We start from the raw sequence: 27355 nt of genomic DNA, 5'->3' as shown, positions 1-27355 counted from the left end.
GAGGAAAACATAATGAAGAAATGCAATTTATAATATACTGATAAGGTGCTTGATATTTTTTCTTGCCATTTAGCACTGTTCCTGAACTACACGGAAATAATTAATAAGTGCATGTGCAATGTAACATTAATCAAGTCTGCTCCTGTTATCATCGGAATTTTTAGTGCTGAAACGATCATGAACATTTATATGTGGGTGATAAACTTGGAGACAGAGCAACTGACGGCAAGAATAGAAGATTATTTGTGAAAATACTTAATCGATGATTGAGCTGACTATGTCTATGATAGAACTGAGGCTGCAAGAACGATAGTCAGTTCAAGGGTTTACACTTAACAGTTAAACTTTGCAGCTAACTGCCAGCAAGAGTTCCCGAAATCTTTGCTACAGCTGGATAAATACGCGATATATGTAAATGTAGCAGGCCGCCAAAACACTGACGACTTCCGCAGTTCAGTAACGTAAAAATATGCCACAGGAATGAGGAAAAAAAATAAAATTTAGGGAAAATGCTACTGGATAAATGATCATTTGTGCGTAACGATACAACGAATGTATGAAGTAATGCAAATATGATAAGACGCAAGGTGAACATTGCCAATGGGGCATGTTGCGTGTCGTGTAGCAAATATGTCGATGATGACATGGAAATGTAGTGCCCGGAAACGCTAACTACCTGTATCAGATATGTAGCTGAAACAACACTGTGAACGTATTGATAAAAGAAAATGAGGGAAACTGTTAAACATGTAATAACTGATAAAGTGATTGTAAACAGGTGCAAAAGAAATTTAGTCAATTTGACTCTTTTAAAAGAAAGAAAAGTAGCAAAGAGAAAAAAATTGCTGAGCTCTGGCTATATTCATAGCATTTTATAACGCAAAAGAGATAAAGCAATTCGTTATTGTGAGTACGAAATTCGTTTGACTGCAATTGCTTTGAAGCACAATAAGACTGACAAAAAGGATGAATTGTTTGACTACTCCCACATTGCTAAAAACATAAATTATGACTAGTTGAAACTCCTACAATAATATAGTTTCCTAGTGAGATGAACCATAATAATTCTGATCTCTAAAATGAAAGAAGACACAATGAATAAGCTACAGTATATGAAAAGCCAATACAAGTCCCAGCAGACATAGGCAGGGATATGAGAAATAATAAAGGAAAGTGTAAGAAATTAAATACGGTATTGGGCTGAAGACCAATTGGTGACTGATAAAAAAATTACAGACACACTAGACACATTAGTAGTATGCACTGACAGAACAAATTTCGTATGACAGGTAGCGCTTACTGTCTATTGAGGGTTAAGGTAATTTGAACGGTTATCAATACGAGTGAAATAAATTTCCAGAAATGTTGACAAACGAAAGTTAAATACCTGCCCTGTCCTCAGTAACTCTGTACACAGGTTGGTATCCCACCACTGACCGGGGAATTTTCAGATTCGTCTTCGATGGCCATCGGGGATCAGTTCGAAGCAGGACTCATCACTGAAGACAAGTCTACTCCAGCTAATGAGATAACAGACAGAAAATGTGTCTGGAGACGCCTCGGACAGCAGTGGCATACCTACCTGGTTCTCGCCCGCTGTACGGCTTATCGGCCATGAATGATGGTCAGGGGTGCCACTTCTCTCAATAGCAGGACCCTTTTGGTTGTAATCCGCGGTAGCGTTACACTCCGGCCTCCTTTTCTTTTGTTGCTCTTCACAGAAAGCCATTCTGAGTTTACATTTTAGTAAGATAATGCCGCCCCCAACGCCCCCCCCCCCCCCCCCCCCCGCACACCGTTCGAGTTTCTTCGTGCTTGACAAACCTTACCTGGGCCAGCAAGGTTGCTGGATCTCTTCCCAACTGAGAAAGTTTGGACCATCATGGCAGATCTCTAAAATGAGCTCGGGATTCTGACGATCTAATGCACCAATTGGACAGAATTTGGCACGATATCGCCCAGGACGACATCCAACATCTCTGTGAATTGATGCCAAGCTGTATAAGTGCTTGCGCGAGGGTCAGTGGTAGACCAACCCGTTACTGACAAACTCAGTTTGTGAGGTCTTTCTCTTGAGTAAATCATCCAATTTTTTTGAAGTTGTAATCATCTACCTGTACTGAAGTCGTTTCACCTACCTCGGCGTGCTACTTACCATCAGCCGAGCCCATCCTGGTAACGCCGTAGGTAACGGCTTGTAGCTGATGCATCTGTTGTACGGCACTTGTCCTGTCAGCGCACGTTGGGAAGCTCAGACTGGCAGGTAGGGAGGGATGGTTGGCGGAATTAGCGCACCGTCGGTTTCCCCCCCAGGCGTCCTCCGCGGCAGAGCACGCCTCCGCCGGCACCAGCGTGTACAAGTTCAAGCTGAACCGGCCAAGCGGCCGCTGGCAGTACAAGACGACGCCGAAGCCGCGCGTCACCATCCGGCGCGGCCAGCAGGAGGACGAGGAGAACGGCGTGGCCGCGGGACAGGCCGCCACCTCGCCACAGCCGCCCAGCGCCGCCTCCGCAGCGCAGCAGCAGCAACCACAGTTCGCCCCCGCCGCCACCCCACAGCTGCCGCCGCTGCAGCCCGAGCCGCAGGCACTCTCGAGGGCCGACACCGACGCCGACCACGACCTGGTAATCCTCCGCGACCTCCGCATTCCACCCCCAACACCCACCCTCGCAACTCCCCCAGCCACTCACCCAAACACAGTCTCGAAGGGATTTCCACCCCTAACACCCATAAACGCAACACCCACCCTCCGCCTTCCACCAGCCGCGCATCCACACACCAACGAAAACCTCACACGGCTAGGTAACTGCTCAACTAAAGACCTCTAAAGACCGCCAGTTTCTGTAGACGACTTAGCGCGTGGACGCCTCACAGCGCTAAGTACACCCTGCGTCTCCGCTATAGCTGCAGGCGGCCTTTATCAGTTTCCCAGTGCCAGAATATCTCTTATGAATTTAGAATTTACACAGAGGATTGTAATACTTAAGTACGAACCTGACTTTAGCGTGATGAGTCACTGCCCAGTAACACAGCTCGATGAAATTTGGACCATACACAGAAAGAAATGCTACTGTGTAGTACAGAAGATAGCGAAGAAGTACGAAATAGGACGAATAGATATAACACTTTTATTCAAGGGCAATGGTTGCACTACAATCAACACGACTTGTGATGCTCCCCTAGACATTACAAAATGCGGAACATGGTTTTCAGTAGGGTGTGTGATCGCCACGGACAGTAGTGTATTTCTTGTAACGTCTTCCCATGCTGGCGACAGGGCTGGTAAAGAGTAGTTATGTCACGGTGCTCCATTCCTCCACCAGCGTAAATGACAAGTGCTGGATGGTCGTCGCTTGCATCTAAATGTGCATTTTTTTTTTCCAATCCGTGCCGCACGTGGTCCATGGAAACGAAGAAACGGGCAAGGCAGTCGATGTGTCGAACATCCTCTCATTCCAAGAGCTCCTCCAAGTGCGCTATTCGATGGGGTCGTGCACTGTCATCCGTAGAAATGAGCTCAATGTCGGATACGCACTTGAAAAGATGCATGTAGGGAATAGAGTATAGCGTCGCAATACCGGTGACCGGAGAGTGCACTATGTTAAAAAATTTGGAGGTCAGTACGCCCATGCAACGCTATGCTTCCCTCGCTATAGCAGCTGGACCACCAAAATGATCATGTTCGACAGTGTTCCTGAGTGCATTACATACCCTCGTATGGAAAGAGAGGGGAGCACATAGTGTACCGTGCAAAATTCTCGAACTTGCTCGTTCTGGTGGTCCAGCCGTTATATTGTGGTACGCATAATGTTCCAAAATTCAAATGGCTCTGAGCACTATGGGACTTAACTTCTATGGTCATCAGTCCCCCAGAACTTAGAACTACTTAAATCTAACTAACCTAAAGACATCACACACATCCATGCCCGATGCAGGATTCGAACCTACGACCGTAGCGGTCGCGCGGTCCGGACTGTAGCGCCTAGAACCGCTCGGCCACTCCGGCCGGCCTTAATGTTCCATGGATATACTGACTCCAAGATTTCTGAACATGGCCCCAAACGTTTGAACGTCGTAGACTCACCATTCTGCATTATTTGGACTCTGTACTTATCCGCCATATGCGTTTTTTAGCGCTCTATTTTGCCCTGACTTGGTTTTTATGGATGACAGTGCACTACCGCATCCAACTGTAAGTGTGTACAGGATATCCACCGAATGGACTAGCCTACCCCCCCCCCCCCCCCCCCCAACCTCATTCCCAACGAGTACGTGTGTAATGTGTTAAGAGACGTACTGCAGTTGTCAATTGCGGTGTTGAAAGAATGGAACGCCCTACTACAAGAATTCCTTACCAACCATGTAGCCAGCATGGAAGGACTTTGCAGAGTGTACTGTGTCGTCCGTTGTGATAGAAGACGCTTTTAAGAACCATATCCGTGTTTCGTTAAGTCCATGGTAGCATCATAAATCGCTATCACTCTGCCGTAATAATTGTGGTCGAATAAAAGTGTCATTTCTGTTCGTCGCATTGAGTATTTCTTGGACTAACCTTCTGTACTATACTGTATCATTTCCTTATATGTATTGTATAGGCTTCACGACCTATGAAACTTGACAGTGTCACATTATGAGAAACGTACTTTCTTCCTTAAGTTTTGCACAATAGTGTACATTCATCGTCAGACAGGTTGTACGCTTTCATTAAAATGTGTGACAGTGATCCTATTCGTAAGAAATTATTAAGTACATTTGGACGTCAAGCCCCGCCCCCCGACCTCAGACGCGCTCTCAATTCTCCTGGCCACTCTCTCGAGATGTAAAACGGCTTCTATGATATGTTATTAAATAATTAAGGAGAAAAGTCTCAGATTTTTTGACAGAGCTGCAGCGGCACTAGTTTAGCAGCACTCATCGGCACTCTGATGAAGGCCATTTCCAGTAATAGCCACAATGTTCGAACACTTAACACAGTGACGCCATTACACACCTAAAAGACAAATATTGATACGTTTCTCATGACTGTTTCGTTCGAATGCGTCCAGAGAGGCCATGATATTTCCCCGATATTTCCAACTTTCCACATAAGTGCATTTTCATTCTTCATGGAATCGTGCCACGCAATCATACCATCCACCCACACAGCACTGAGCAGCAACACAATTCACTACTTGGCTTATGGCTCAGCGCAAAAGCATCACGCCTGCCGCGCTCAAAAGCTGCATGTCTAATCATTGTATGCTCTGCTGCAAACCAACTGAGAAACGTTGGCTTTTATGCTATTTTGGATGGGAATGCATCTTCTAAGGCAAACCAATACTATTTGTATCACTTAGAGACAAGTTGGCTCACAACAAAACCACGATCGGAATAATGGAGTGCGCCAATATATTGTCTCTTAGCAGCTTGTAGGTTTCGCTTGCTGTTGAAGTTAGTGTGAGTTCAAGTCTTCAAACCATGAAATCCACTGAAAGCACATAGCACGTTTCGATGGACAAATTTTCTGCTACATTTCATTATGGTGTTGCGAGAAAGGTACTGTAAACAACACTTCCACGTTAATAAAGACAAGATGCATACGTACGTTGAAACATAGATGGAGCTATAGAAATCAAATTTTGAAAAAAAAAATTTTAGCTATAATTTTGATGCCTTTACTTGGTCGTAACTTGTAATTCTGTGCAATGGGTAGGCAGAATTTGTTCTACTGTCCATCATCAAGGCACTGCTAGGATTGCATTTGTAGCAAGTCCGAATATTTCGACAGTTACGGGTACGGCAGTATGAATGTCAGTAATTTATTTGAAGAAATTTCTGTCGAATGCTGGCTGTGCTAAAGTTAAGCGGTCGGGCGAGTGTTTGCGTGGCGCTTATGTTCCGGAATGTGCCATTAGTGCTATGTAAGACGATTGTTCTTGATACCGGTGCAATTCTGTGATAATTTGTTACGAAGACTATTGGCGAATTTTCTGTCTCACCGGATATTGTGTTCAATAGAACGAAAACCATTTTTTTGTAACAAAACGTACATTAAATCAGGTGTGGCGGGTTCTCTAAGCAATAAAATAGAAATTAATCTGTTACCGTCCCTGAACGCCTGGTGTTCGTCCTCAGGCGAAAGAATGCATTTAAGAAAGGTTCGCTGAATGTATCAATATCGAAACAGAAACTGCTATTAAAAATGCGCGCATGCGCACTAAGAGACACGTCAAATAGTCAACCCACAGTCAAATTAGATTGTTGCGGACAAGGGGGCTTAGAAAGTGCTCAGAATTGTGTCTTAATGGAATGGAAATACGGACAAACTCAGATTTTCCTTACGAACTATCAACATAGCGATGGAAGCGAATACGATGCAGGTTCACGTTTCTCGAGCTTCTGATCAAGAACTTTGTTTACAAATAGTTAAAAAGTTTTCGTGACAGAAAAGGTAACAGTTGTTCACGCTTCAGACACTAATTAGTGGTCAACAAGTATAGCGACACCCTCTGCAATTCATTTCACAGTGGTTTGCAGATGTTGGCCGATAACAACGGGAAATATGACGTATATTAGCACTGTTTCGCCAGCTATCCATGAGACTGATAGTCGAGGAATCAAGTAATAGAAAGAATAATTCTAGCGCAATAATTAGACCAATTCAAATAAGCATAAGATCTTTTCCCAGCTTGTGAGCAAATACTGAATCATGAACCGAAGGCACCAAGGGTGAAAATTCCTGCCAGTTAAGTCGAAATCGGTGACCGAGATGAAACAGTCGAGTAAACCATCATCAAAACGCATGAGCATTGTTACTACTCATTCATTTCGGAAGAGGGTAGCCTACCAACACGTCTGCAGTGCACAAATACGTGCATCGTAATGTTGTGTTTGTCGAGAAACGTGTAGCGACTGATTAGCAAAGAAAATGTCTTTGACAGTTTCCAGCAGCTCTATAAGCGTTGATTATGAGTATTGTAACAAATGAACGCTACTCTTAAGGCGAAGAAAGTTATTTACTTTTTATTTTCTCTTTTAGATTTTTTGTGATTTCGTTTAGCGGGATACTCAGTTAACAGATTTTATAATGTAGTTTGCCGATGCTACACCCTTAAGTAGCGCCTTTGATATTAGAGGTTAGAAACACATAACGATTTTGTTGTCACGTAATAACAGAACAAATAAAAATAGCAGATTCATGTCTTAATAAAATTATACGAATTTATTTTTAAATTTTCCTCTTTCCTCAAAAGAGCCACCATGATCTCGACGCACTGTGATGAAATTTAGCAGAATATTTCTTTCGCGTGACGATTAATACGGCTTTTAAGGCCTGTGGTATTCCTCTAATACATTACTGTGAATAGGAACGGTAGCTGTACACAGAACAAAGTATGAAATATATTACGTATGTCACAGGTTGAGCAAACTGCCGTTTCCCTGCGTTGCTTCCAGGTTGCAGATCATATTAGTCCTCGCTGCATGCTGCTCGTAGGCTTTTGCTGGATCATCTGCTTTCTGTTTCAAATGTATTGGTATGAATACAGATCATCTACTGAACTCCAAGTAAACTGCTACACACACTAGCTCTAAGTGCTAGCAGTCGGCGACAAGTTCTGCCACTAACTGCAACAAGTTCTATACCTTCGTGCAGTTTCTTGGACTGTGACATGACGTCGCCGAAACTGCTTTACTGTAAGTGTTTGATACACGTGTATTATCGGCGACAAATTCGGCTAATATTTGTATACTGTTACATACAAAAATCAAGTTCTAGATCGTCATGCAGTTTCTTGGACCGTGACGTGACGTCGCCGAAACTGCTTTACTGTAAGTGTTTAATACATGTGTAGTATAATACAGATTTTCTCTTACAGAAGGACAACGTTGTCAACACTGGTGAAGAATTTTCTACTCCACTCCTTATTCCCATTGTACTTCAGACTGTTAATATTTAATGTAGCTTCAACAAAACAATTGCATCACAGTCTTGCCTGGCTTTACACCCTGTTATTGCAGCATTCCACGAGAAAAAGACATTGAAAGTGTGATATTTTCTGCTACATCTTTATATCAGTTCGATAACAAGCTTCTGACACTAGAAGTAACAGTTTCTTTTCAGAATGTGTGCAAGTCTTTGCTAATCATTTTATTAGTCACTGAATTTGAAACTAGAACGTGTAGTCTTAGCCTAATATTGACAAAAAATTCATTACGTATTGAACAAATCCGAATTCTCAGGGTACTGTTCATCTGGTTACACAACATTCCAGACACATGCATGAGAGAGACAGCCTGTTGGGTTTTTAATAAACGACATTGTCTTGAATTGAAAGTACCCTCAGATATTGATACCTGAGATACAGCATGCTGGAAACAGCTACCAAGAAATTTACTTTGGCCTCATCATCGTGCATTTTGAAAAATTTCGGGCAGTGCTTCAAGTGGCATCTTATATTGGGTCATATGGTTACATAAAGCATTTCCAAAAGTGGTAGAAAATTTGGTTTTTGTTACAACATTATGCAGCCACAAATCGAGAAGGGTTGCACTGATATTTCCCTAAACGAGTAAACCAAGGCATCTACAGTATTACTTATTTAAGAGAAAACATCCCCATAAACTCACCGCAGTGTTGGCGGAACGTACAGCCATTAAACTATTCCTGACTCACAGTTACTGTTGAAAAATATTGTTTCGTCCACTGTAGCCACAAAAATGTAAAGTTAGTGACTATGTTGCTGCAGCCAATGCACAATTCTAAAACCCTTTAGCATCTGGGGCCTCAGATTTGTCGCAGTACGTAGAGCATATGCAGTATAACTTGCCACCGCACAGAAGCGCATTCTCGTTTTTGGCGATGGGCGAATCCACCCGTTTGTTCCGACGGGGAGGCCGCTTTAGTCTGCTGTCGCCTGCGGAGCTGTACGGTTCGTCTGTTGGAAGTGGTCATGTCAGTTGTATATTTACTGATTTTCTTATTCAGTACTCTAGTAAAAAGAGTAATACTTGCTGAGTTATTGGTCGAACTGGAATAGGTCGTCAATACGAACGTTTGCGGACTCACTGTCTGTAGCTTGTTCTTCTTGTGAGTAAAATTCAGCAGTCATTCTGCACCTCCCCTATCTTGCAGTGGCCGGGTGTCTCGGAGCCGCCACCACAACAGCTGGCTCTTTCCCTACCCTGCTGTCTAAGCAGAAATGGGTCAAGTTAATTAATGCCAACCCTGTCGTTAATTTTCCTACCTGAACGGAACTTTATCGACGCAAGCTTAAAAGAGGTGATAATTAAAGAGCAGATCGGCACTCCAAGGAGCAGTCCTCAGATTCCTTCACCCAACCAGAATCCTGTATAAAATACTTCATTAAATGAAAATAAATACAGATTTGGTAACTAATATAACGTACTTTGATTTCAAACTCATAACAACTGGGATACAAAACGTAAGTCACAGATCATCACGTAACTATCCAGAGATGCTAGTCTTTGGTGGGGCTGGCGGCTTGAGAGACTGCGTGTGTCTGAACGGTCTTCTGGTGTGTGCGTCATCAGGAAGGACCGTTGCCCCAGGGCGAGACGGAGCAGCAGCTGGCGTCTGAGGACAGGGCGACACTGCTCTCCAACCCAGACGGAGACGCCTCCCCACCGGTAGCCGAGACCATCAAAGTCGAGATTTCCACTCCCGCTGACTTCAAGGACGTCTACTACGAGATAGCCACAATCAAATCGCCGTACACATTCCAGGTAAGTGAAATATCTTCAAAGCCATATTTGATTTGCTGTACAGTAGTCACATATTTCTTGAATGAATTTCGAGAGTCGCCTCGGATGGTGTCGTGGAAACTGCCCAACGTTTCTGCGAGGCAGGTACTTATCATTTTCAGGTACGACCGGAGATGACGAGATGCAGTCTCGCAGAAATAGTGTAAATACATAGCATGAACGTCAAATGAGATGCAGCGGCCGTAGCTATTCTTATATAGATTGTTTCAAAATTGCTTTCAGATTCTTCGGGGACAGATTTCTTGCAACAAAACAAGAAAAGAAGTCTAGTAAACATGGGCCCAAAAATGCGTACCTTGTTCATTTTAGATAGTGTGAAACACGTATCTTCTACTGCAAGCTCTGTACTTTTCATATATTGGGAGGGAGTATTAGAGACCAAAACAAGAAGACAAGTCCATAAATATGGGCTCTAAAATGCGTATCCAAAGAACTAAGGGCATTTTTTCACTATAGCGAAAAAGAACACATGCTCATATCTCGTAATGTATGCATTTTAGAGCCCATGTTTACTGAACAATTTTTTCTTGTTTTGCTGTACGAAAGCTGTCTCCAAAGTCTGTAAAATAATTTTTAAACACACTGTATAATTTCATGTTATATTTGTCTAGAACGAAAATTTTATTAATTTCCTTACATTTTAGGGTAATTACCACTTCAAAAGAACATGCCTTGGGTTAATATATTTCATGTGATTTAAGATGGCTAATGGTCAAAATGCGTCAGGGTATTAATATGATTGTGTTCCACATAAACATATGATTAAATTATAACGCAGAAATATTGTGAAGTTTCCATAACGCCATCAATGTAACGCCCGGAAAACTTTCACGTAGTTATTACGTCGGTAAAGCCTCAGGCAACCCATTTGGTCTGATACTGACTTATACCATCACCTCATACTACATCAGTTAAGTAACTGGATTCAAGACATGCTAACAAACACGCCATAATCGTCCTTACCAATTGCGAGACATAGTCAGAATTGGACACATTGCAGAGTGTACTTTGAGGTGATGCGATAAGATTAGTAAATGCCAATAAATCATACAAACTACCTGATGGACAGCATTGGTAACATACTGAGTCTGCTCGTATGCGACATAGTCGTATGTAACAAGGTAGTATCACTAGGTGCCGGTGCAATAGTTCGTAACTAATCGATTCTTGGTGCGAAGATTGGATGCTGAATGTCAGTGCAAGTAAGTAACACGAAAAGAACGAAAAGAAGAAAAAAGACAATGGGATGTGTGACTACGTGGGACTCAGAACTTCAGAACTTTCAGAAGTCTCACGGTATCCATTCGGCGTCTGCAGAATCCATAGTCGTTACAATCCTGAGTTGATCATAGCCAAAGTGAGACATCAATTTCTATGTTTATAAGGCGTTTGTTTAGTCAAAGCGATAGTGTAGCGAGAATATTACCGCATATCTAATGCGGTACAGTGGTTAAGGACTTGGACTTTCGGAGGAATTGAGAACAACATCAGCCCCATAATCGTAATTTATTTTCTAGTAGTTTTCTAAACCGCCAAGGAAAATGTACGGACGAGTAGATTTGAGATCCACGATCGACTTTCTAGCCTGTCTTTCAACAGACACGAGTGTGTGTGCCGTCTCTAATCATCTGGATGTGGACCGTGCGTTGAATGCCTATATACCTTACTCCCTTTACCGTGACCGCACCTTAGATGCTACATTAAATGTAGAGCATTCTTCCTTCTGTAGGGACGCGCATGTAAAAACGCTCTCAGTATCGTAGAAAAAATATTTTTAAAATTATCTGTGTAATTTTCCAAGACGAATATACCAATTTATTATTTCGTCACAATTACGGTAATATCAAAGAAATAATGGCTTCTTTATGGCGGTGGCATATTAATAAAATTTAATTTATTCTCACTCTACATTGTCCATCGCCATTTTGTTGTTGATAAGTGTTAGTTCCGTATCATCGTTAACTATCGTATTTTCAGTGATTTGTATCTAACAAGCTGCTGTCAATCATAGTTCTATCCCCACAAAATTTATGCAGATTGAGCGTGACACGTTTATATATGCTTGCCATTCACTATGCTTATATCGATATCGTAGTTCATATAGTTTAAATAAGTGGTACATGCATATGTATGTATGAGAGGTTGGGAAATTCCATTATCATCATTTGCACACGTGTGAGTAACTAACATTTGTGAATCGCTATTTTGCTCCTAATTGTTCAGAACATAACGAATGTAGTAATAATCCATATATTTGTTTATCTTCCATGTTGCTACTGCGCATTTCGCGATTAATGCCGCCGTTCAGAAAATTTCGAGACTGGTCTAATAATAAAATAGAGAAATGCTAAGATGGTGGTTTTTATGCCTCAGATATTCTACATAGTCTCCATCCACCTGAGTACAAAGTGCAGAACGTTCTCCGACATTTTTGTTTCGATAGATACCTTAATAACACTGTCGCAGAAGTTTGAAATTGCTCCAGCATACTGGCTATATTTCATTTCATGATTACATTTCAGGCAGTGCAAGGGGACATCTGATTTTCTTTGTGGCTTTAGTTGGGCGCGTCGCTTATATTTTTTGCACCTCTCCTCGATTGTTCGAATACTCACATAGGATTTGCGACATTTGCGTGGATTGAGGTACCCACTGGCCCTTCGGAGACTTGGTTCGTCTTTAATACTACAAAGAAGACTTCTTATGCTTCTTGACGAAAGTGAAATATACTTGGTGTCATTTTTGCATAAAACTCTACCAGTCTAGCCGGATGTTGAGCCAGTGAAAGACAATAGGCAACTCTTGGCTTCTTGTTTCTTTGTGTCTCATTCTCTTCCGATAATTTTGTTTTCACGATTTAAGGGTGGGTCTTGGTGGTCAGTTCGGCACGGTAGGGTCTGCTTTTTCAATCAGTGGATTCGCGACCCCTTATATATAACTTGAGTGAAGTTTCTCATCGATGAAATTTGGAAGCTGTCATGGAACTTCCGCACAGAACCAGTGACGAAAAAACGACAAAGGAAATAAACAGAAAAAAAGAGGCAACAGCGTGTGAGGGGAAACGGAAACCTCGTGGGGTCGAAGCCCTGCTGGACTTCGGAATTTTTCAATCTGTCTTTAATCTTAACTTGACCTTTTGACGATGTAAGGAGTCACCAGTTACCTCATGAGGTTCGGATTCCACGTTAAACTGTATTTATCCTTTCCCAGATTCAATAATTGGGTTAGATTAGGGACACGCAAGTCGCCGAAGGGGAGTCCTATCGAAGGATTTGTGCTCAGCCACGGAGTCACAAGCACCGCGGTGACTTGGGGTATGTTTCCGCACCTGTGACAGCTTTTTTATATGGAGTGGTTACAATTAAAGTGGAATTTGGTAGATATTCTATTGCAATAATGCGGAAGCTCTTTACGTGTGAAAAAGACTTAGTTCCAGTTTTGGCCCCCAGGTGTAAATCTGGCGCAGTGAATGCAAGAAAGACGTATAGAAATGTTTCCATATGTAATGGATTAGGAACGGGACGTGGACAGAATAAATTAAACAAATGAGGTGTTCAAAATGAGCAACGGAGACGTCGACTTGAGGTTGCATCCGTAAAACGACGTGATCAGAAGTCGTTTTCAGCAGTTCTTGTGGAATCTGAACAGCATGTTCCTGTATACTGGCCTTTCGATCAGTCAGAGACTGAATGTCTCCGTGGTAAAGGTGGTCTTTCAGATGACCCCAGAGCAAAAACGCGCATGGATTCAGATCAGGTGTCCTTGCAGTTCTTTTAGATGTCCCCAGGGTCAAAAGTTGCATGGATTATATCAGGTGGTCTTGCAGGCACCGCATCTCGAGAAATCCTGGAGATAACAAGTTTGTAGAAGGTTGCATTAAGAAGATCTTTCACTGCTTGAGTGACACGAGGTATTGCCCCACCTCGCATGAAAACAGGGTTTCCACACAATTGCCCTCTTCCAAAGCAGGAATCGCATGCTGTACAAGGAGGTTTCGATGACATGCTGACGTCATGGTACACCTGACAGGTCCTCTAGGTACATTCTCATTAAAGAAGAACAGACTGAGAGAAGTGCTTTCAAACCCACACCACACAGTCACACACGGCGCGTGCAATGGTTCTTCATGCAGCACACGCGGTATAACAGAACGCCAAATTCGGCAGTTAAGTGTATTCATTGCACCGTGTAGTATAAAATGTGCCTCGTCACTCCATAGAATCTTGTCCGGCCACATCTCGGCAATTTCGATCTGTACGAGAAACCGAAGAACAGATTCAGAAGGTTGCTACATATCGTACGGTTTCAGTTGCTCAGCGTCTGGATCTTGTAGGGGTACCAGTACAAAACAGTCCACAAAACTTTCCGTACTGTTGACCATGAGGTGGAAAGTTCTCTTGACACAAAACAAGCGCTGGCACTACCCGCGGCACGAAAGCTGCATCGTCAGCTACAGCCACAGCAACGTCGTCAATATTTACCGTGACAGGACGCCTTCCTCTTCCTGGTGCCTCACCAGCTCACCCGTGTTTTAGATTTCAGCAACATCTTTTTTAAACTATTTAATAACATGGGGCCTCTTCTCAGACCTTTCATTCGCTGATACTCTCTTACAAGGAGACGGCACGACGGTGGGGTCGGAGATTTGTCCGAAATTTTGTGTGGTGAAGGAGGACCCCTAACACCTCACGTGGTTAAAATATTAGGACGCACTACCCGGAAAATCCCGGGAAAAATCGATCCAAAGTTTCTTAGGTGCCGTATGAGTATAAAATGTTAGCGCTTTGCCGAGGCGCAATCTGGCGTAGATGTTTAGGTCTCGGGTTCGATTCCTCCTCTTTCACTTTTTTTTCTCCTGTTTCATTTTCTTTTGTTATTCCACCAATTATTCAGAAAGTTTCCCAAACCTACATTATCTTTAACAAGTTTGTTACATTGTTGAATAAAATTATTTTCTTTTTGTCCAACAACACAATTCACGGCGGTGGGTTTTCCATTTTTCGTTGTAAAGTATATGAGGAGAAACATCGGGTTTTTAATCGGAGTAGCAAAGTCTATTGGGAAACATTCAATTTTTATACATACAATAATTATAAACAAGAAGCGCAGTGGTAATTTTCGTAAAAAGAAACAAAGCAATAGTTTTTGCGACATCTTGCGCAACATATGAAAGCGGATTTCTTACAATCACAGGGCGTTTGCAATAAATCTGTACAAAAACATGCCCCATTAGCATTTACGAAAGTGTTTTGAGTTTCTGATAATTTTGAGGCAAACCAGGAATATTGAATAATGTCTGGGAATATTAGTGACGATAATTGATGGTGAATTATAGAATGAATTTTTATACAATCTCCCCGGGAATTAATGTCACGATTCTCCTGTAACAATGCGCTGCAATTTTGCAAGCAACAGAAGAAAAAAAAGTCCAGGAGGAGGAATCGAACCCGAGACGCCAAACGGTGGCTCGGCAGTGGACTAACATTTTATACTCATACGGCACCTAAGAAACTTTGGATCGATTTTTCTCGGGATTTTCCGAGTAGTGCGTCCTAATATTTTAACCACGTGAGGTGTTGTTAGGGGTCCTCTTTCACCACACAAAATTGCGGACAAATCCCCGACCCCACGGTCGTGCCGTCTCCTTGTTAGTGCACCACTGTAATTATCTGCATCAATATAAAATTTTCTTTAACAGCATACAGTCTCTATTCTCGGTAGCCATACTGTTCACTCATATCATGGCTTGGATGTCACGCCGTCATACCAAGAGTGTAAAGTGACAGATTTGCACCTGGAGAAAAAAAATGGGGACTAACTTTTTTTCCAGCGTAAATCGGTTCTGTGTCAACGCATTAGCAAATCTGCCATGTTCCGCTGCCAAAACGATAAGTACACCCCACACCGGACTTCTGCGAGTGGCTGCACTTTAATTTTAATCGCCAAGTACTTTACTCACATTTGTCTGTAGCTTACTGCTCCATACAGCGTACAGAAAAAGTCGTAGCACAGCTACCTTACCTTTTGCAGTTTGTCAATGGCTGATTGCCTGATCAGAAGGACTTGATTCCACGCAATAAAAGAGAAAACTTCCGCCCACCGTACTGGTCCACAACGCAGTATTTACACTTCAGCAAAGCAGCCTGGACGTTAAATCTGCCGGTAAAGACGCTAATCCTGAGCTAGGAGTAGAGCAAACAATTCTGGCGACAGAAGAAGGGGCCCAGTGGCGCGGACACACTCTGCAGCATCGCTTCCCAACCAGCCTGCCCGCCGGCGCCTGCGCCCCCATTTAACTTCGAGTTACCGCGAGTTTTCTATCCGATGGAAGCCTGGCCACCAGAAACTTGGCCGGCCCGGAGCGCAGAACAAATAAAACGCGCTCTCTGGTTTCCTCAGCCCTCTCTCCCACTCCGCCCCCTCCAGCCCCAACCCCATAGCTCTGCATCCGCCGCGGCCGCTACTTCTTCCCCGGTGTTGGACGTCGTAAATCCTGCGTTTCGGCCCGCGCTGGTGGCGGCGTGACTTCAGATTAGGAGCGAGGTGGCCGCCAGAAGGAGTGTGACGCCTCAGCAGCTCCCGGCACAAAACTCTTTACGTGTGTCGCCTCCGAGGCGCGCGCGTTTCGACACGAACGTCCGCCGCCGACTTGGCACACGCCGCTCTCAGAGTTTCACAAGGGGAGCTTCACGCCTTTTCTCGCGGCTGCGTTTCGAAAAACGCCCGATAGCATCCGCCGCTCGCTCGTCCGAGGTCACTTCACACTAGCGCGGTTACACTACCCAGCCAGAAGGCTGCTGGAGGCTGGGTCATCCGACGAGAAGTACTCATGAGCCAGAAGCAGCACGAGTCAGGGGAAGTATCAAACTCCAATATCGTGAATTTCCTCTCAAATAAAATGAAATTATCGTGTGGCATTGATCGCTGATAGTCCCCACCTGGGAAATTCGGCAGCCGTGTTGTGTTTTCGATTGACGCTGCTTCAGGCGACTTGCGCGTCGATGAAATGACGATGAGTACAATAGAACATCCAGTCCCCCAGTGGAGAAAATCCCCCACACGGCCGGGGATCGAAGATGGGCCCGCTGTATGGTAGACAGACGTTCTGACCACTCAGCTAATGGATCGGACTGAATTTTCTCTTATTCTTAATTCTGATAGGATATATTTTGTTATGACTTCAGTCTAAACTGATTTTAGGGTAATCCAATCTGATGTATTCAGTGATTCAGTGCCACCTGTAACCCTTAATTTTTAATGGGAAACAATTCCTGGATGTTAAAATGAAATCGTCGATGAAAGGAATACACCTAATCAAACGCATCCGACCACCCCTAAATACAGTTTTAGGGGTGTAAGTGCAAGTATTGTGATCATTGGGAACTTACTATGTATCCACTTCGGTGTGTTACTTCTTTTGTGTCTTCGTCTAACATCTTCCCGCAAAGACGTCCTATAATTTATTACTCGATTATTTTCTGCGCTGACGTCACTGCAGCACTCACGAGGAGAACACAAAAGTGTCATAACCCAATTTTCCAGCAATTTAACTCTGTGGAAGAGAGGTGAAAATAAGCGAACATTTGTCTTGGCTTATCCGTAGATATTCGACCGTTTCTGTGGAAGCTACGAACAAAGTTTTCGAGGTACTGTATGTGCCTTTTAGCGAGAAAATAGCCCATCCGTAGCATAAAAGATGCAGATATCAATAAAAAGTTAGTAAAAATTTTTAAAAAAGTGATAGCAAGTGGCTAGCGTTGCGACTTCACACTTCAGCACCCCGTGTTCGAATCCCGATTATTACTTTTATTTTTGTTCTTCATTAATTTACCCGTGTCCGTAGAAGGCTATTACAAAAATGTTTCCCATTTTATATTTAAATAACATTGTTCTTATCACCCTGCTAATTGAATATCTCGTCACTGAAATAACAAATAAAAATAAAAATCGAAAATAAACCAAATAATTATTTGACATTGTTTTCCATTAAGTTCTTGCAATGTGCCTTGATTTAAAATCAATTGCAAACGCAAATTTCCGGAAAAGTTATCCGTTAGGCGTGGTTTCCCCTACATTACTGCCAACCCGTGTGATCTTCAGCAATTTTAGCATTTAGGTGTCGGCTGAGATTCATACGGATAAATGTCGCTGTGACAAAACTGTCTTCCCATGATGCTTGTGGTGATTGGAATTTCTCTGTTTAAAATGTTTCTATGATTGGTATCATTCAAGGGAACTCAACAAATCTTCCTGATGAATAAACATAAGAATAAAATATAAGGATTGACATAAGAATGAAATATAAGAAGATGAGAGTTTCAGAAGGTTATAACCGCTGAAAATACCATACAGACACATATTTTATAATGAACGTGGTATCTGCTGCGAAATATAATTTTGCAATTAATATAACGCCCTTTTACCCCCTGACTTGATAAGGAACATTTGTGAAGTAACCTACTACGGACATGGGTAGGTAACTGAAGAAGTAAAATGAAATTAAATAAATAAGGACAATAATCGGGTTTCGACCAAGGGACGCAGAAGTGACAGTCACTAGTTAGGCTGGGCCTATCATTCGCTAAAAGATATCTTAAGTACGTCGAAAATTTTCTCAGAAACGGTCCAGTATCTGCATATAAGTCAGCACACTTGTTCGTTTGTTTTGGTTCCTTTTTCAGTGAGCGAAGTTTCTTAGAAATCTGGTTATGGTACTTTCCATATTCTTCTCGTAAGTGGACTACGTCTGTCAGTGTAGGCTAACCATTTTGCCTCCACGCGACCTCACTTCAAACAGCTGACCTGTTGTCCAGGGGTAAATAAACATTAATGGCTTGCTTTCGCCACATGTACTTGGAGGTACCAATCAACTTAAAAACATACTGTTCCTAACAGCTACAATTATTAGTCTGTACTGATATAATGCTTTTCAGTACACTCTCCTGAATGGCAAATAAAACTATCTGCGTTTAAACCACTAACTTCGTGTATAGTGCAGAATCTACCATTTCGAGGGCTATTCGGGAAGTAGGGTCCGATCGGTCTCGAAATGAAAGCAACTGTGAAAGTCAAAAGTGTTTTATTTGCACCAATTAGCTACACCTTCCAGCTACTTCTCTACCCAGTCACCGCTCCGACTTCGGCATTTGTAGTAGAGCTACGCCAGCTCTCCAATACCCTCGTCATAGAAGGCAGCCGCCTGTGCATCTGCCGGCCGCGGTGGTCTCGCGGTTCTAGGCACGCAGTCCGGAACCGCGCGACTGCTACGGTCGCAGGTTCGAATCCTGCCTCGGGCATGGATGTGTGTGATGTCCTTAGGTTAGTTAGGTTTAAGTAGTTCTAAGTTCTAGGGGACTGATGACCGCGGCTGTTAAGCCCCATAGTGCTCAGAGCCATTTGAACCATTTTTGAACCTGTGCTTCTCACCAGTTCTCTACACCGGTCTACAGCTCGTTGTCTGTGCCATAGTGTTGTCTTGATAGCTAATGGTTCATGTGAGCAGAGATTAAACTCAGGGGGAGCCATTTATGGGCTGCATTGTAAGTGAGCAAGAACTTTCCGGCGAAAACGCTGCAGGAGTATCTTCATTGCCCCTGCAGAGTGCGATCGTGCGAGGCGCATTACAGTTATGTTATGTGGGTTGCATGAAATCAGGCGAAATCTCTCAGAGGCTCTTGTACCTGGCGGGAGACTGTTGTTCTAGACGTCTTAACGTTCAGAACATAAAAGAGCGACTTGAAGCCATCGACGGTCATACCACAGGCACTGCCCAACACATCTGTGCAAAACTTCATTGCATATTCACTGAGGATTCCATTTAGCGTCCTAACGGACCATACTTTCGGAATACCCCTCATAGATGTTACCAGAGCTGGACTCGCCAGCATAGCAGGAGGTCGTAGCATTCTACTGTCAATGTAGAAGAAGAAACAACAGAATGTGTCGATCAGGGAACTCAGTGATTTCGATTGCGAACTGACCATAGGACGTCATCCGAATAACAAATCCATCAGACATTTTAAATCTTCAAAAGTTGATCATGACAACTGTTGGTATGTGATTGAGAACTGGAAACGTGAGGAGACAGCCGCAGGGAAACCAGGACAAGATAGACTTCACATACTGACAGGACAGGACTGTCGAACACTGCGGAGGGTGGTTGTAAAAAATCGCCTGACTTTAGCGGAAGCTGTCACCAGTGCGTTCTAAAGTGCTGCCAGCAGCCCAGTCAGCACAATCACTGTGCCTGTGGAGTTAAAAGGAGACGGGTACAGTGGTGTTGGAAACAGTATCTTACGTAAAATATCCGGGAGTAGGTATCCAGAGTTACATTAAGTAGAATGGCCACGTGAAATAGAGTAGGAAAATTAGCTGCTAGACTGCGATTCGTAGGAAGAATCTAAAGGAAATGTAACTCATTCCCGAAGGAAGTGGCTTACAAGGCGCTTTCTCGAGCTGTTCTTCAGTATTTTTCATCAACATGGAAGCCTTACCAGGTTGGACTGATAGAAGGGATAGAGAAGATCCAACGAAGAGCGGAGCGTTGCGTGACTGGATCTTTTAGGCGACGCATCAGCGTTACAGAAATGCTCAATAAACTTCCGTGCCATACGTTACAAGATAGTTGTTGTGCATCAGGGTGAGCTTAACTATTGAAATTTCGAGGGAACACTTTGTGGGAGGGGTTGTACACAGTATTCCTTTCTCCCATACGTACCTCGCGAATGGCCACGTCGAGAAATTAGAGCTAATACAGACGCATAGGCCTTAATTTGGGAATAAAATTTCTGAGAATGTACGTCTGGAGTACGGCATTGTATGGTAGTGAAACATGGGTTGTGGGAAAACCGGGACAGAAGAGAATCGAAACATTTGAGATGTGGCGCTACAGGCGAATGTTCAAAGTCAGATTGACTGGTAAGGTAAGGTAGGGGATTAGGAGGTTCTGCGCAGACTCGGAGAGGAATATGTGCAAAACACTGATAAGGAGAAGGGACAGGATGGTAGGACATCTTTCAAGACATGAAGGAATGACTTCCGTGGTCCTAGAGGGAGCTGTAGAGGGCAAAAACTGTAGAGAAGACAGAGATTGGAATACATCCAGCAAATAATTGAGGACATAGTTTGCCAGTACTACTCTGAGATGAAGAGGTTGGCACAGGAGCGGAATTCGAGGCAGACCGCATCAAACCAGTCAGAAGATTGATGACCCTCCTCCCAACAAAAAAAGCAGACACACACTGACAATAATTCTTCCCACTCACCATTCGCGAATGTGGCGGGTTAGAGGACGTCAGTTTGTGTTACCAGAAACACCCTCCACCACACACCGTTAGGTGGCTTGTGGAGTACTGTTCAGATGAAGACTGTCGAGATACTGGTCATAAGCCACCCATTTGAAGACTTGCTACGTCTCTAATGATCTCGTTTTCCTTCTAACACTAAACCTATCATTCTTTCCTCCATTCTTGAATACTATTTGGCATCTTATAATGGAACCTTTGCCATTGGAGTGAGAATAACTGCTTCAGTTTATTGCCAGTTACTGGATTCGTCTGGTAATCACCATTTACGGACATACAATTTAGAATAGGAGGCAAGACACTGCAACAAGTGGAGAGAAATGTAGCTTCTTCTCAGTCACACATATCGACTAAGTTGCTGAAGGCAGAAGAGAAAGAACAGCCACGCCCAGTCTGAGGTGCTGCGTGAAATGCTGTGGCGTGTAGCTGAACGGACGTGGCATCCCCTGTGACCAACGCATGCTGGCGATAGTAATTCCGGGAAGAGCTGTTGCGTCAAGCCTATTCCCCCGGCGCCAAGGCACACGTATGTGCTAGTGTCTGTGTGTGCGTGTGTGTGTGTGTGTGTGTGTGTGTGCTCTGCGGGGCGTCGGGGCGCGGTCTGCCCTCAAAACGCAGAGGCTGGCATGCGGTACGGCACGGCCCAACCCACTGGACAGGTGAAGGACGCCTGGGAGCTGGCCGAGTACCGACAGTGTTAGCTCCGTCTGCTGCCACGCACCGTGCACGGACATACGAGCAGCAAAGACGGAGTCAACAATCATTCTCCATGCTCTTGTGTATAGCGGCTTCGCCTATACTTCTCCACATGTTACGAATCTCTGTTTTTCTCTAGCAAGTAGCATATTAGGGATCATCAAAACGTTTCCGTTCGAGAGCCACACAGTCTAGAATCGGTATAACAATCAGGCAATCACCGTACATTGAAGCACTTATCCCACCGACGCAACAGGTTGAATATTTTCGTTTGGTAAAGCAGGGGAGAGAGCGAGTAGGTGGAAACAATACATTGAAGGGCTCTAGTAGAGGGTAAACTTGTCTAATGACGTGATGGAAGAAGAAACAGGGATCGAGAGCGAAAAAGATAAGGAATCCAAAATATTAGAATCAGAATTTAAAAGAGCTGTAGAAGATCGATTAAGGCAGAAAGGATAGACAACGTTCCATCAGAATTTCTAAAACCATTGGGAGGAGTGGTAACAAAATACCGTTTCACGTTGGTGTGTAGAACGTGTGAATCTGGCGAGCTGCCATCTGACTTTCAGGAAAACATCATCCATACAATTCCGAAGACAGCAAGAGTTGACTAGTGCGAGAGTAATCGCACAATCAGCTTAACAGCTCATGCATTCAAGTTGATGACGAGAATAATATACAGAAGAGTGGAAAAGAAATCGGTTGTGTTAGATGATGATCTGTTTGGCTTTAGGACAGTTAAAGACGTCAGAAAAATAATTCTGACTTTACGGTTGATAACATAAGCAAAACTAAAGAAAAATCAAGAAACGCTCATAGGATGTATCGACCTGGAAAAAGCGATCGACAATGTCAAATGGTGCAAGATGTTTGCAATTCTGAAAAAAAAAGATCGATGATATACAATATGTACGAGAGCCAAGAGGGCAAAATAGCATTGGAAGACCATGAACGAAGTGCTAGGATTAAAAGGGGTGTAAGACATGGATCTAGTTTTTGGTCCGTACTGTTCAATATATACATCGAAGAAGCAATGACGAAAGTAAAAGAAAGGTTCAAGAGTGGAATTAAAATTCAGTGTGTAAGAATATCACTGATGACATTAGTTGATGAGATTGCTATCCTCAGTGAAAGTGAAGAAAAATCTCAGGATCTGGTGAATGAGACGAATAGTCTGACGAGTACAGAATATGGACTGAGAGTAAATCGGAGAAAGACGAAATTAATGAGAAGCAGTAGAAATGAGAACAGCGAGAATCTCAACATCAGGATTGGTGATGACGAAGCAGATGAACTTACGGAGTTTTCCTAACTGGGTAGCAGAATAGTCCACGATGCACGAAACAAGGAAGGGATAAGTCTACTAGTATCAGATATAGAAGTTAAACTGAGGAAGAAATTTCTGAGAATGTATATGTGGAGTACAGTATTACATGATAGTGAAACATGGATGATGGGAAAACCGGAAAGAAGAGAATCAAAGCATTTGAGACATGGTGCGACAGAAGAACGTTGAAAATTAGTTCGACTGATAAACTAAGAAATGAGGAGGTCCTCCGGTGAACCGTTGGAGAAAGGAATATAGGGTTGGTTCAAATGGCTCTGAGCACTATGGGACTTAACTGCTGAGGTCATCAGTCCCCTAGAACTTAGAACTACTTAAAACTAACTAACCTAAGGACATCACACACATCCATGCCCGAGGCAGGATTCGAACCTGCGACCGTAGCGGTCGCGCGGTTCCAGACTGAAGCGCTCAGCCACAGCGGCCATCTTTTCTTCATATTCTGTGTTCCTATTCTGGTAGGCTGAAGATGTTAAGACTTAAGACTGAAATTTTTTGTTTAAATTAGAGTAGAATTTTTACTTTTCTTTTACACCAGTAATTATCCAGTTTTGTACAAAATTTATCTTATTCTTTTCCTCGATAGAACCGAACTTCCTTTTTCTCCTTAGGAAACTGACGTTCAAGAACGTGTTGCTTCAATCCAATTTATTTTATCTCGATTGAGAGCAGGTGATCAGGCATTTTATTTACGTGCAACCATACGTTTCTGTTGTGCGTCGCACAAACAGATTTTCATTGTGCATTCCACCATCACAAAAACGGTACTGAAGCAATTCCGACGCGCGCATCCAGGTCGACAAATGCATGCATAAATACAGCTATGATGAAGCTACTGCGGCGGAAGCGACATGCATCACCGCCCAGTATTAGCGGTAACTCTATTTTTATAATGCATGGATGAATGGACTCCGGCTGTGACAACGCCCGCAGATACGGGAAACTTGCATCCCGCACTGTTGCGGGTGCTACAGTAGAGCCCCACATTGCTTCTGAAAATCATCATTAATATCCTGACCGCCAAACAGCAGTTTACTTCTTTTTACAGTAGAAATTACCAATTTATAAAACAAACAATCTACATCACTGCTCTGCATGTGACCTCGTTGTGTGTAGCGAAACAGCTTAAATCACTTAATAAAGGCAAGATCTCCGGTCCAGATCGTATACCAGTTGGCTTCCTTTCATACTAGGCTGACACAATAGTTCCATACTTAGCAATCATAAGCAACCGCAATTCGCACCAAAATACTGAAAAATTGCACAGCTCAGAACAGTACTGAGGAAAGGGAATATGGGTAATCTGCTGAAATACAGACCCACGTCATTAACATCGATTTGCACTAGTATTCTGGTACATACAATCCTACTGTATTTAAATATAATGAACCGCCTCGAACCAAACCCTCTACTGATAAATTTTCAGCACGAAATCGGCCTTGGGAATCACAGCTAGCTCTTTATTCACACGAAGTGTCGAAGGCTATCGACAGGGGATGTAAAACTGGAATCCATATTTATAGACTGTCAGAACGATTTCGACACCATTCCTCACAAGCGATTTCTAATCAAATTGCGTACCTATGTCGTATCGTCTCAGTTGTGACACTGCATTCGTGATTTCTCGCCAGTGAGTTCACAGTTCTCAGTAACTGACGAAAAGTCATAGACTGAAACAGAAATACTTACAACAGTCTAGATAGTTATAACATCCTAGATCACAGGACACATTTATTGAAAGGTGACTGCTGAATGACGATAGTCAACAGCTTTCTGCTCCATACACAGCGATTGTCCATCAAAATGGTGTAGGTACGAAGACGACAATTTGATGATCGAAATTGGTCGCCTTTCAAAAAATGTGCCGTGTGATCTAGCCTGTTCTAAATATTTTCAAATGTTATATTTGGATCGCTGATAATTTCAGTAATGTTTTTAAAAATAATGAATATTACACACATCAAAAAAAGTTTTGCATAACCCCGGTTCCCAGAACTCCTGAAGATGGCGTTGACTGTGGATATTGTATCACAGACACAGTCCCTTTGACTGTTCAGAGATGTCACTAAACCCAACCAAAGATGTAAACAGCCTTGCACGAGCAGCTTATATTAGACGGAGGTGCCCGACAGCCGATCAGTTCCAGTCATTCCACCAGGAAGGAGGTACACGGCTCGTGTTGTCTGTAGTTCAATCATGCCTAGGCTATCGATACCGTGGTTCGATCGCGTCTGCATTGTTACTTTGAACCAGGAAGGGCCCTCAACAAGGGAAGCATCCAGGAGTCTCGGAGTGAACAAACGCGATGTTGTTCGGAGGTGGAGGAGATACAGAAAAACAGCAACTGTCGATGACATGCCTCGCTCAGGCCACCCAAGGGCTACTACTGCAGTGGATGGCCGCTACCAACGAATTATGGCTCGGAGGAACCCTGACAGCAACGCCAACATGTTGAATAATATTTTTCGTGCAGCCACGTCGTGTTACGACTCAAACTGTGTCCAACAAGCTACATGATGCGCAACTTCACTCCCGACGTTCATGGAGAGGTCCATCTTTGCAACCACTACACGATGCACCGCCGTACAGATGGGCCTAACAACATGCCGAATGGACGGCTCAGGATTGGCATCAGTTTATCTTCACCGATGATTGTCACATATTCCTTCAACCAGACGACCGTCGGAGACGTCTTTGGAGGCAACCCGGTCAGGCTGAACGCCTTAGACACACTGTCCAGCGAGTGCAGCAAGGTGGATGTTCCCTGCTGTTTTGGTGTGGCATTATGTGCGGCCGACGTACGCCGCTGGTGGTTATGGAAGCCGCCGTAACGGCTGTACGATACGTGAATGCCATCCTCCGACCTATAGTGCAACCATATCAGCAGCATATTGGCAAAGTATTCGTCTTCGTGGACGACAATTCGCGCCACCATCGTGCACATATTGTGAATGACTTCCTTCAGAATAACGACATTGCTCGACTAGTGGCCAGCATGTTCTCCAGACATGAACGCTATAGAACTTGCTTCCGATAGATTCAAAAGGAGTGTTTATGGACGACGTGATCCACCCACCACTCTGAGGGATCTATGCCCAATCGCCGTTGAGGAGTAGGACAATCTGGACCAACGGTACCTTGATGAACTTGGGGATAGTATTCCACGACGAATACAGGTATGCATCAATGCAAGAGGATGTGTTATTGGGTATTAGGAGTACCGGTGTGTACAACAAGCTGGACCACCACCTCTGAAGGTCTCGCTGTATAGTGGTACAACATGCAATGTGTGGTTCTCATGAGCAATAAAAAGGGCGGGAATGATGTTTATGTTGATCTCTATTCAAAGTTTCTGTACAGTTTCCGGAACTCTAGGAACCTAGGTGATGCAAAACTGTTTTTGACGTGTGTATTTAGTATATTGAATGAGCCCCTAGGTTTTTGTTCGTAAAATTTGTCGTCCCAAAATGGTCTCATAACCCAAATAATGCCCAAGAAGCTACCTTACCTTTATTTGGATCATTATTATGATGTTTCTCTCCTGACTGGGTTTCAAGCAAATCACATTTACATTGCATGCAAGCGCTTTGTTATTGTGTACAGGAGTGTGGTGTCCCCTGGGCCTAATTCTTGTCTAGTTAGTTTACACACAGACTATTCCATTGCACTGCAGAGTAGGTGCATCATTTTGGAGACTGCCCGATCCCCTGGGAACATATCGCACTGATTTTGTGTGTCGGAAATACCGATACAACGCTGTACTCCATCCTTTCGTCCATTTCAGCTGATAAACGTATTGTTGGTGGCTGTACGGCATACATATTGTCAGCTCCGTATTACATACATACACACACACACACACACACACACACACACACACACACACACATACACACACAGATCGACGCCTCTTTGATCGCCAGATGGCCGGTAACTTCGTTCGGACTTGGCAGACTGGTATGAGGCATCTGGCAGCCGCATCACGCGCGTCGTTTTCCGTGTCGGCGGCGGGGCAGGTCTGGGAATCGCCAGCCTCAAGCGACCACTGTGCTCTCTCTCTCTCTCTCTCTCTCTCTCTCTCTCTCTCTCTCTGTCAGCCTTCCATCCGGCCTGTGACCACTTTCCACTGCCCTGCGGCATCGCGAGCGTGTTGGGAAACGGAAGCTCTCCGCCCGACGGTGTGCAACAAACTGCCGACTGGCGAAGACGGCGACGCTCATTTGACTTGCTTACGACGTGTTAACAAGC

The 27355-nt window shown here is 43.6% G+C and overlaps 1 protein-coding gene across 1 annotated transcript in view; it reads left to right on the top strand.

Moving 5' to 3' along the window:
- The window catches only part of LOC124622864 (mucin-3A), a 368592-nt gene that overhangs the window by 288849 nt on the left and 52388 nt on the right, over positions 1–27355 (top strand). The window contains exons 9-10 of the mRNA XM_047148658.1: positions 2314–2625; positions 9533–9724. Of these exons, the coding sequence (XP_047004614.1) occupies positions 2314–2625; positions 9533–9724 (504 nt within the window). The remainder of the gene's footprint in view (positions 1–2313; positions 2626–9532; positions 9725–27355) is intronic.

The sequence above is a fragment of the Schistocerca americana genome, chromosome 7 (assembly GCF_021461395.2).
Source record: "Schistocerca americana isolate TAMUIC-IGC-003095 chromosome 7, iqSchAmer2.1, whole genome shotgun sequence".
In the NCBI taxonomy this organism is placed as follows: Eukaryota; Metazoa; Arthropoda; class Insecta; order Orthoptera; family Acrididae; genus Schistocerca; species Schistocerca americana.
This window is presented reverse-complemented; position numbering and strand designations above follow the sequence as displayed.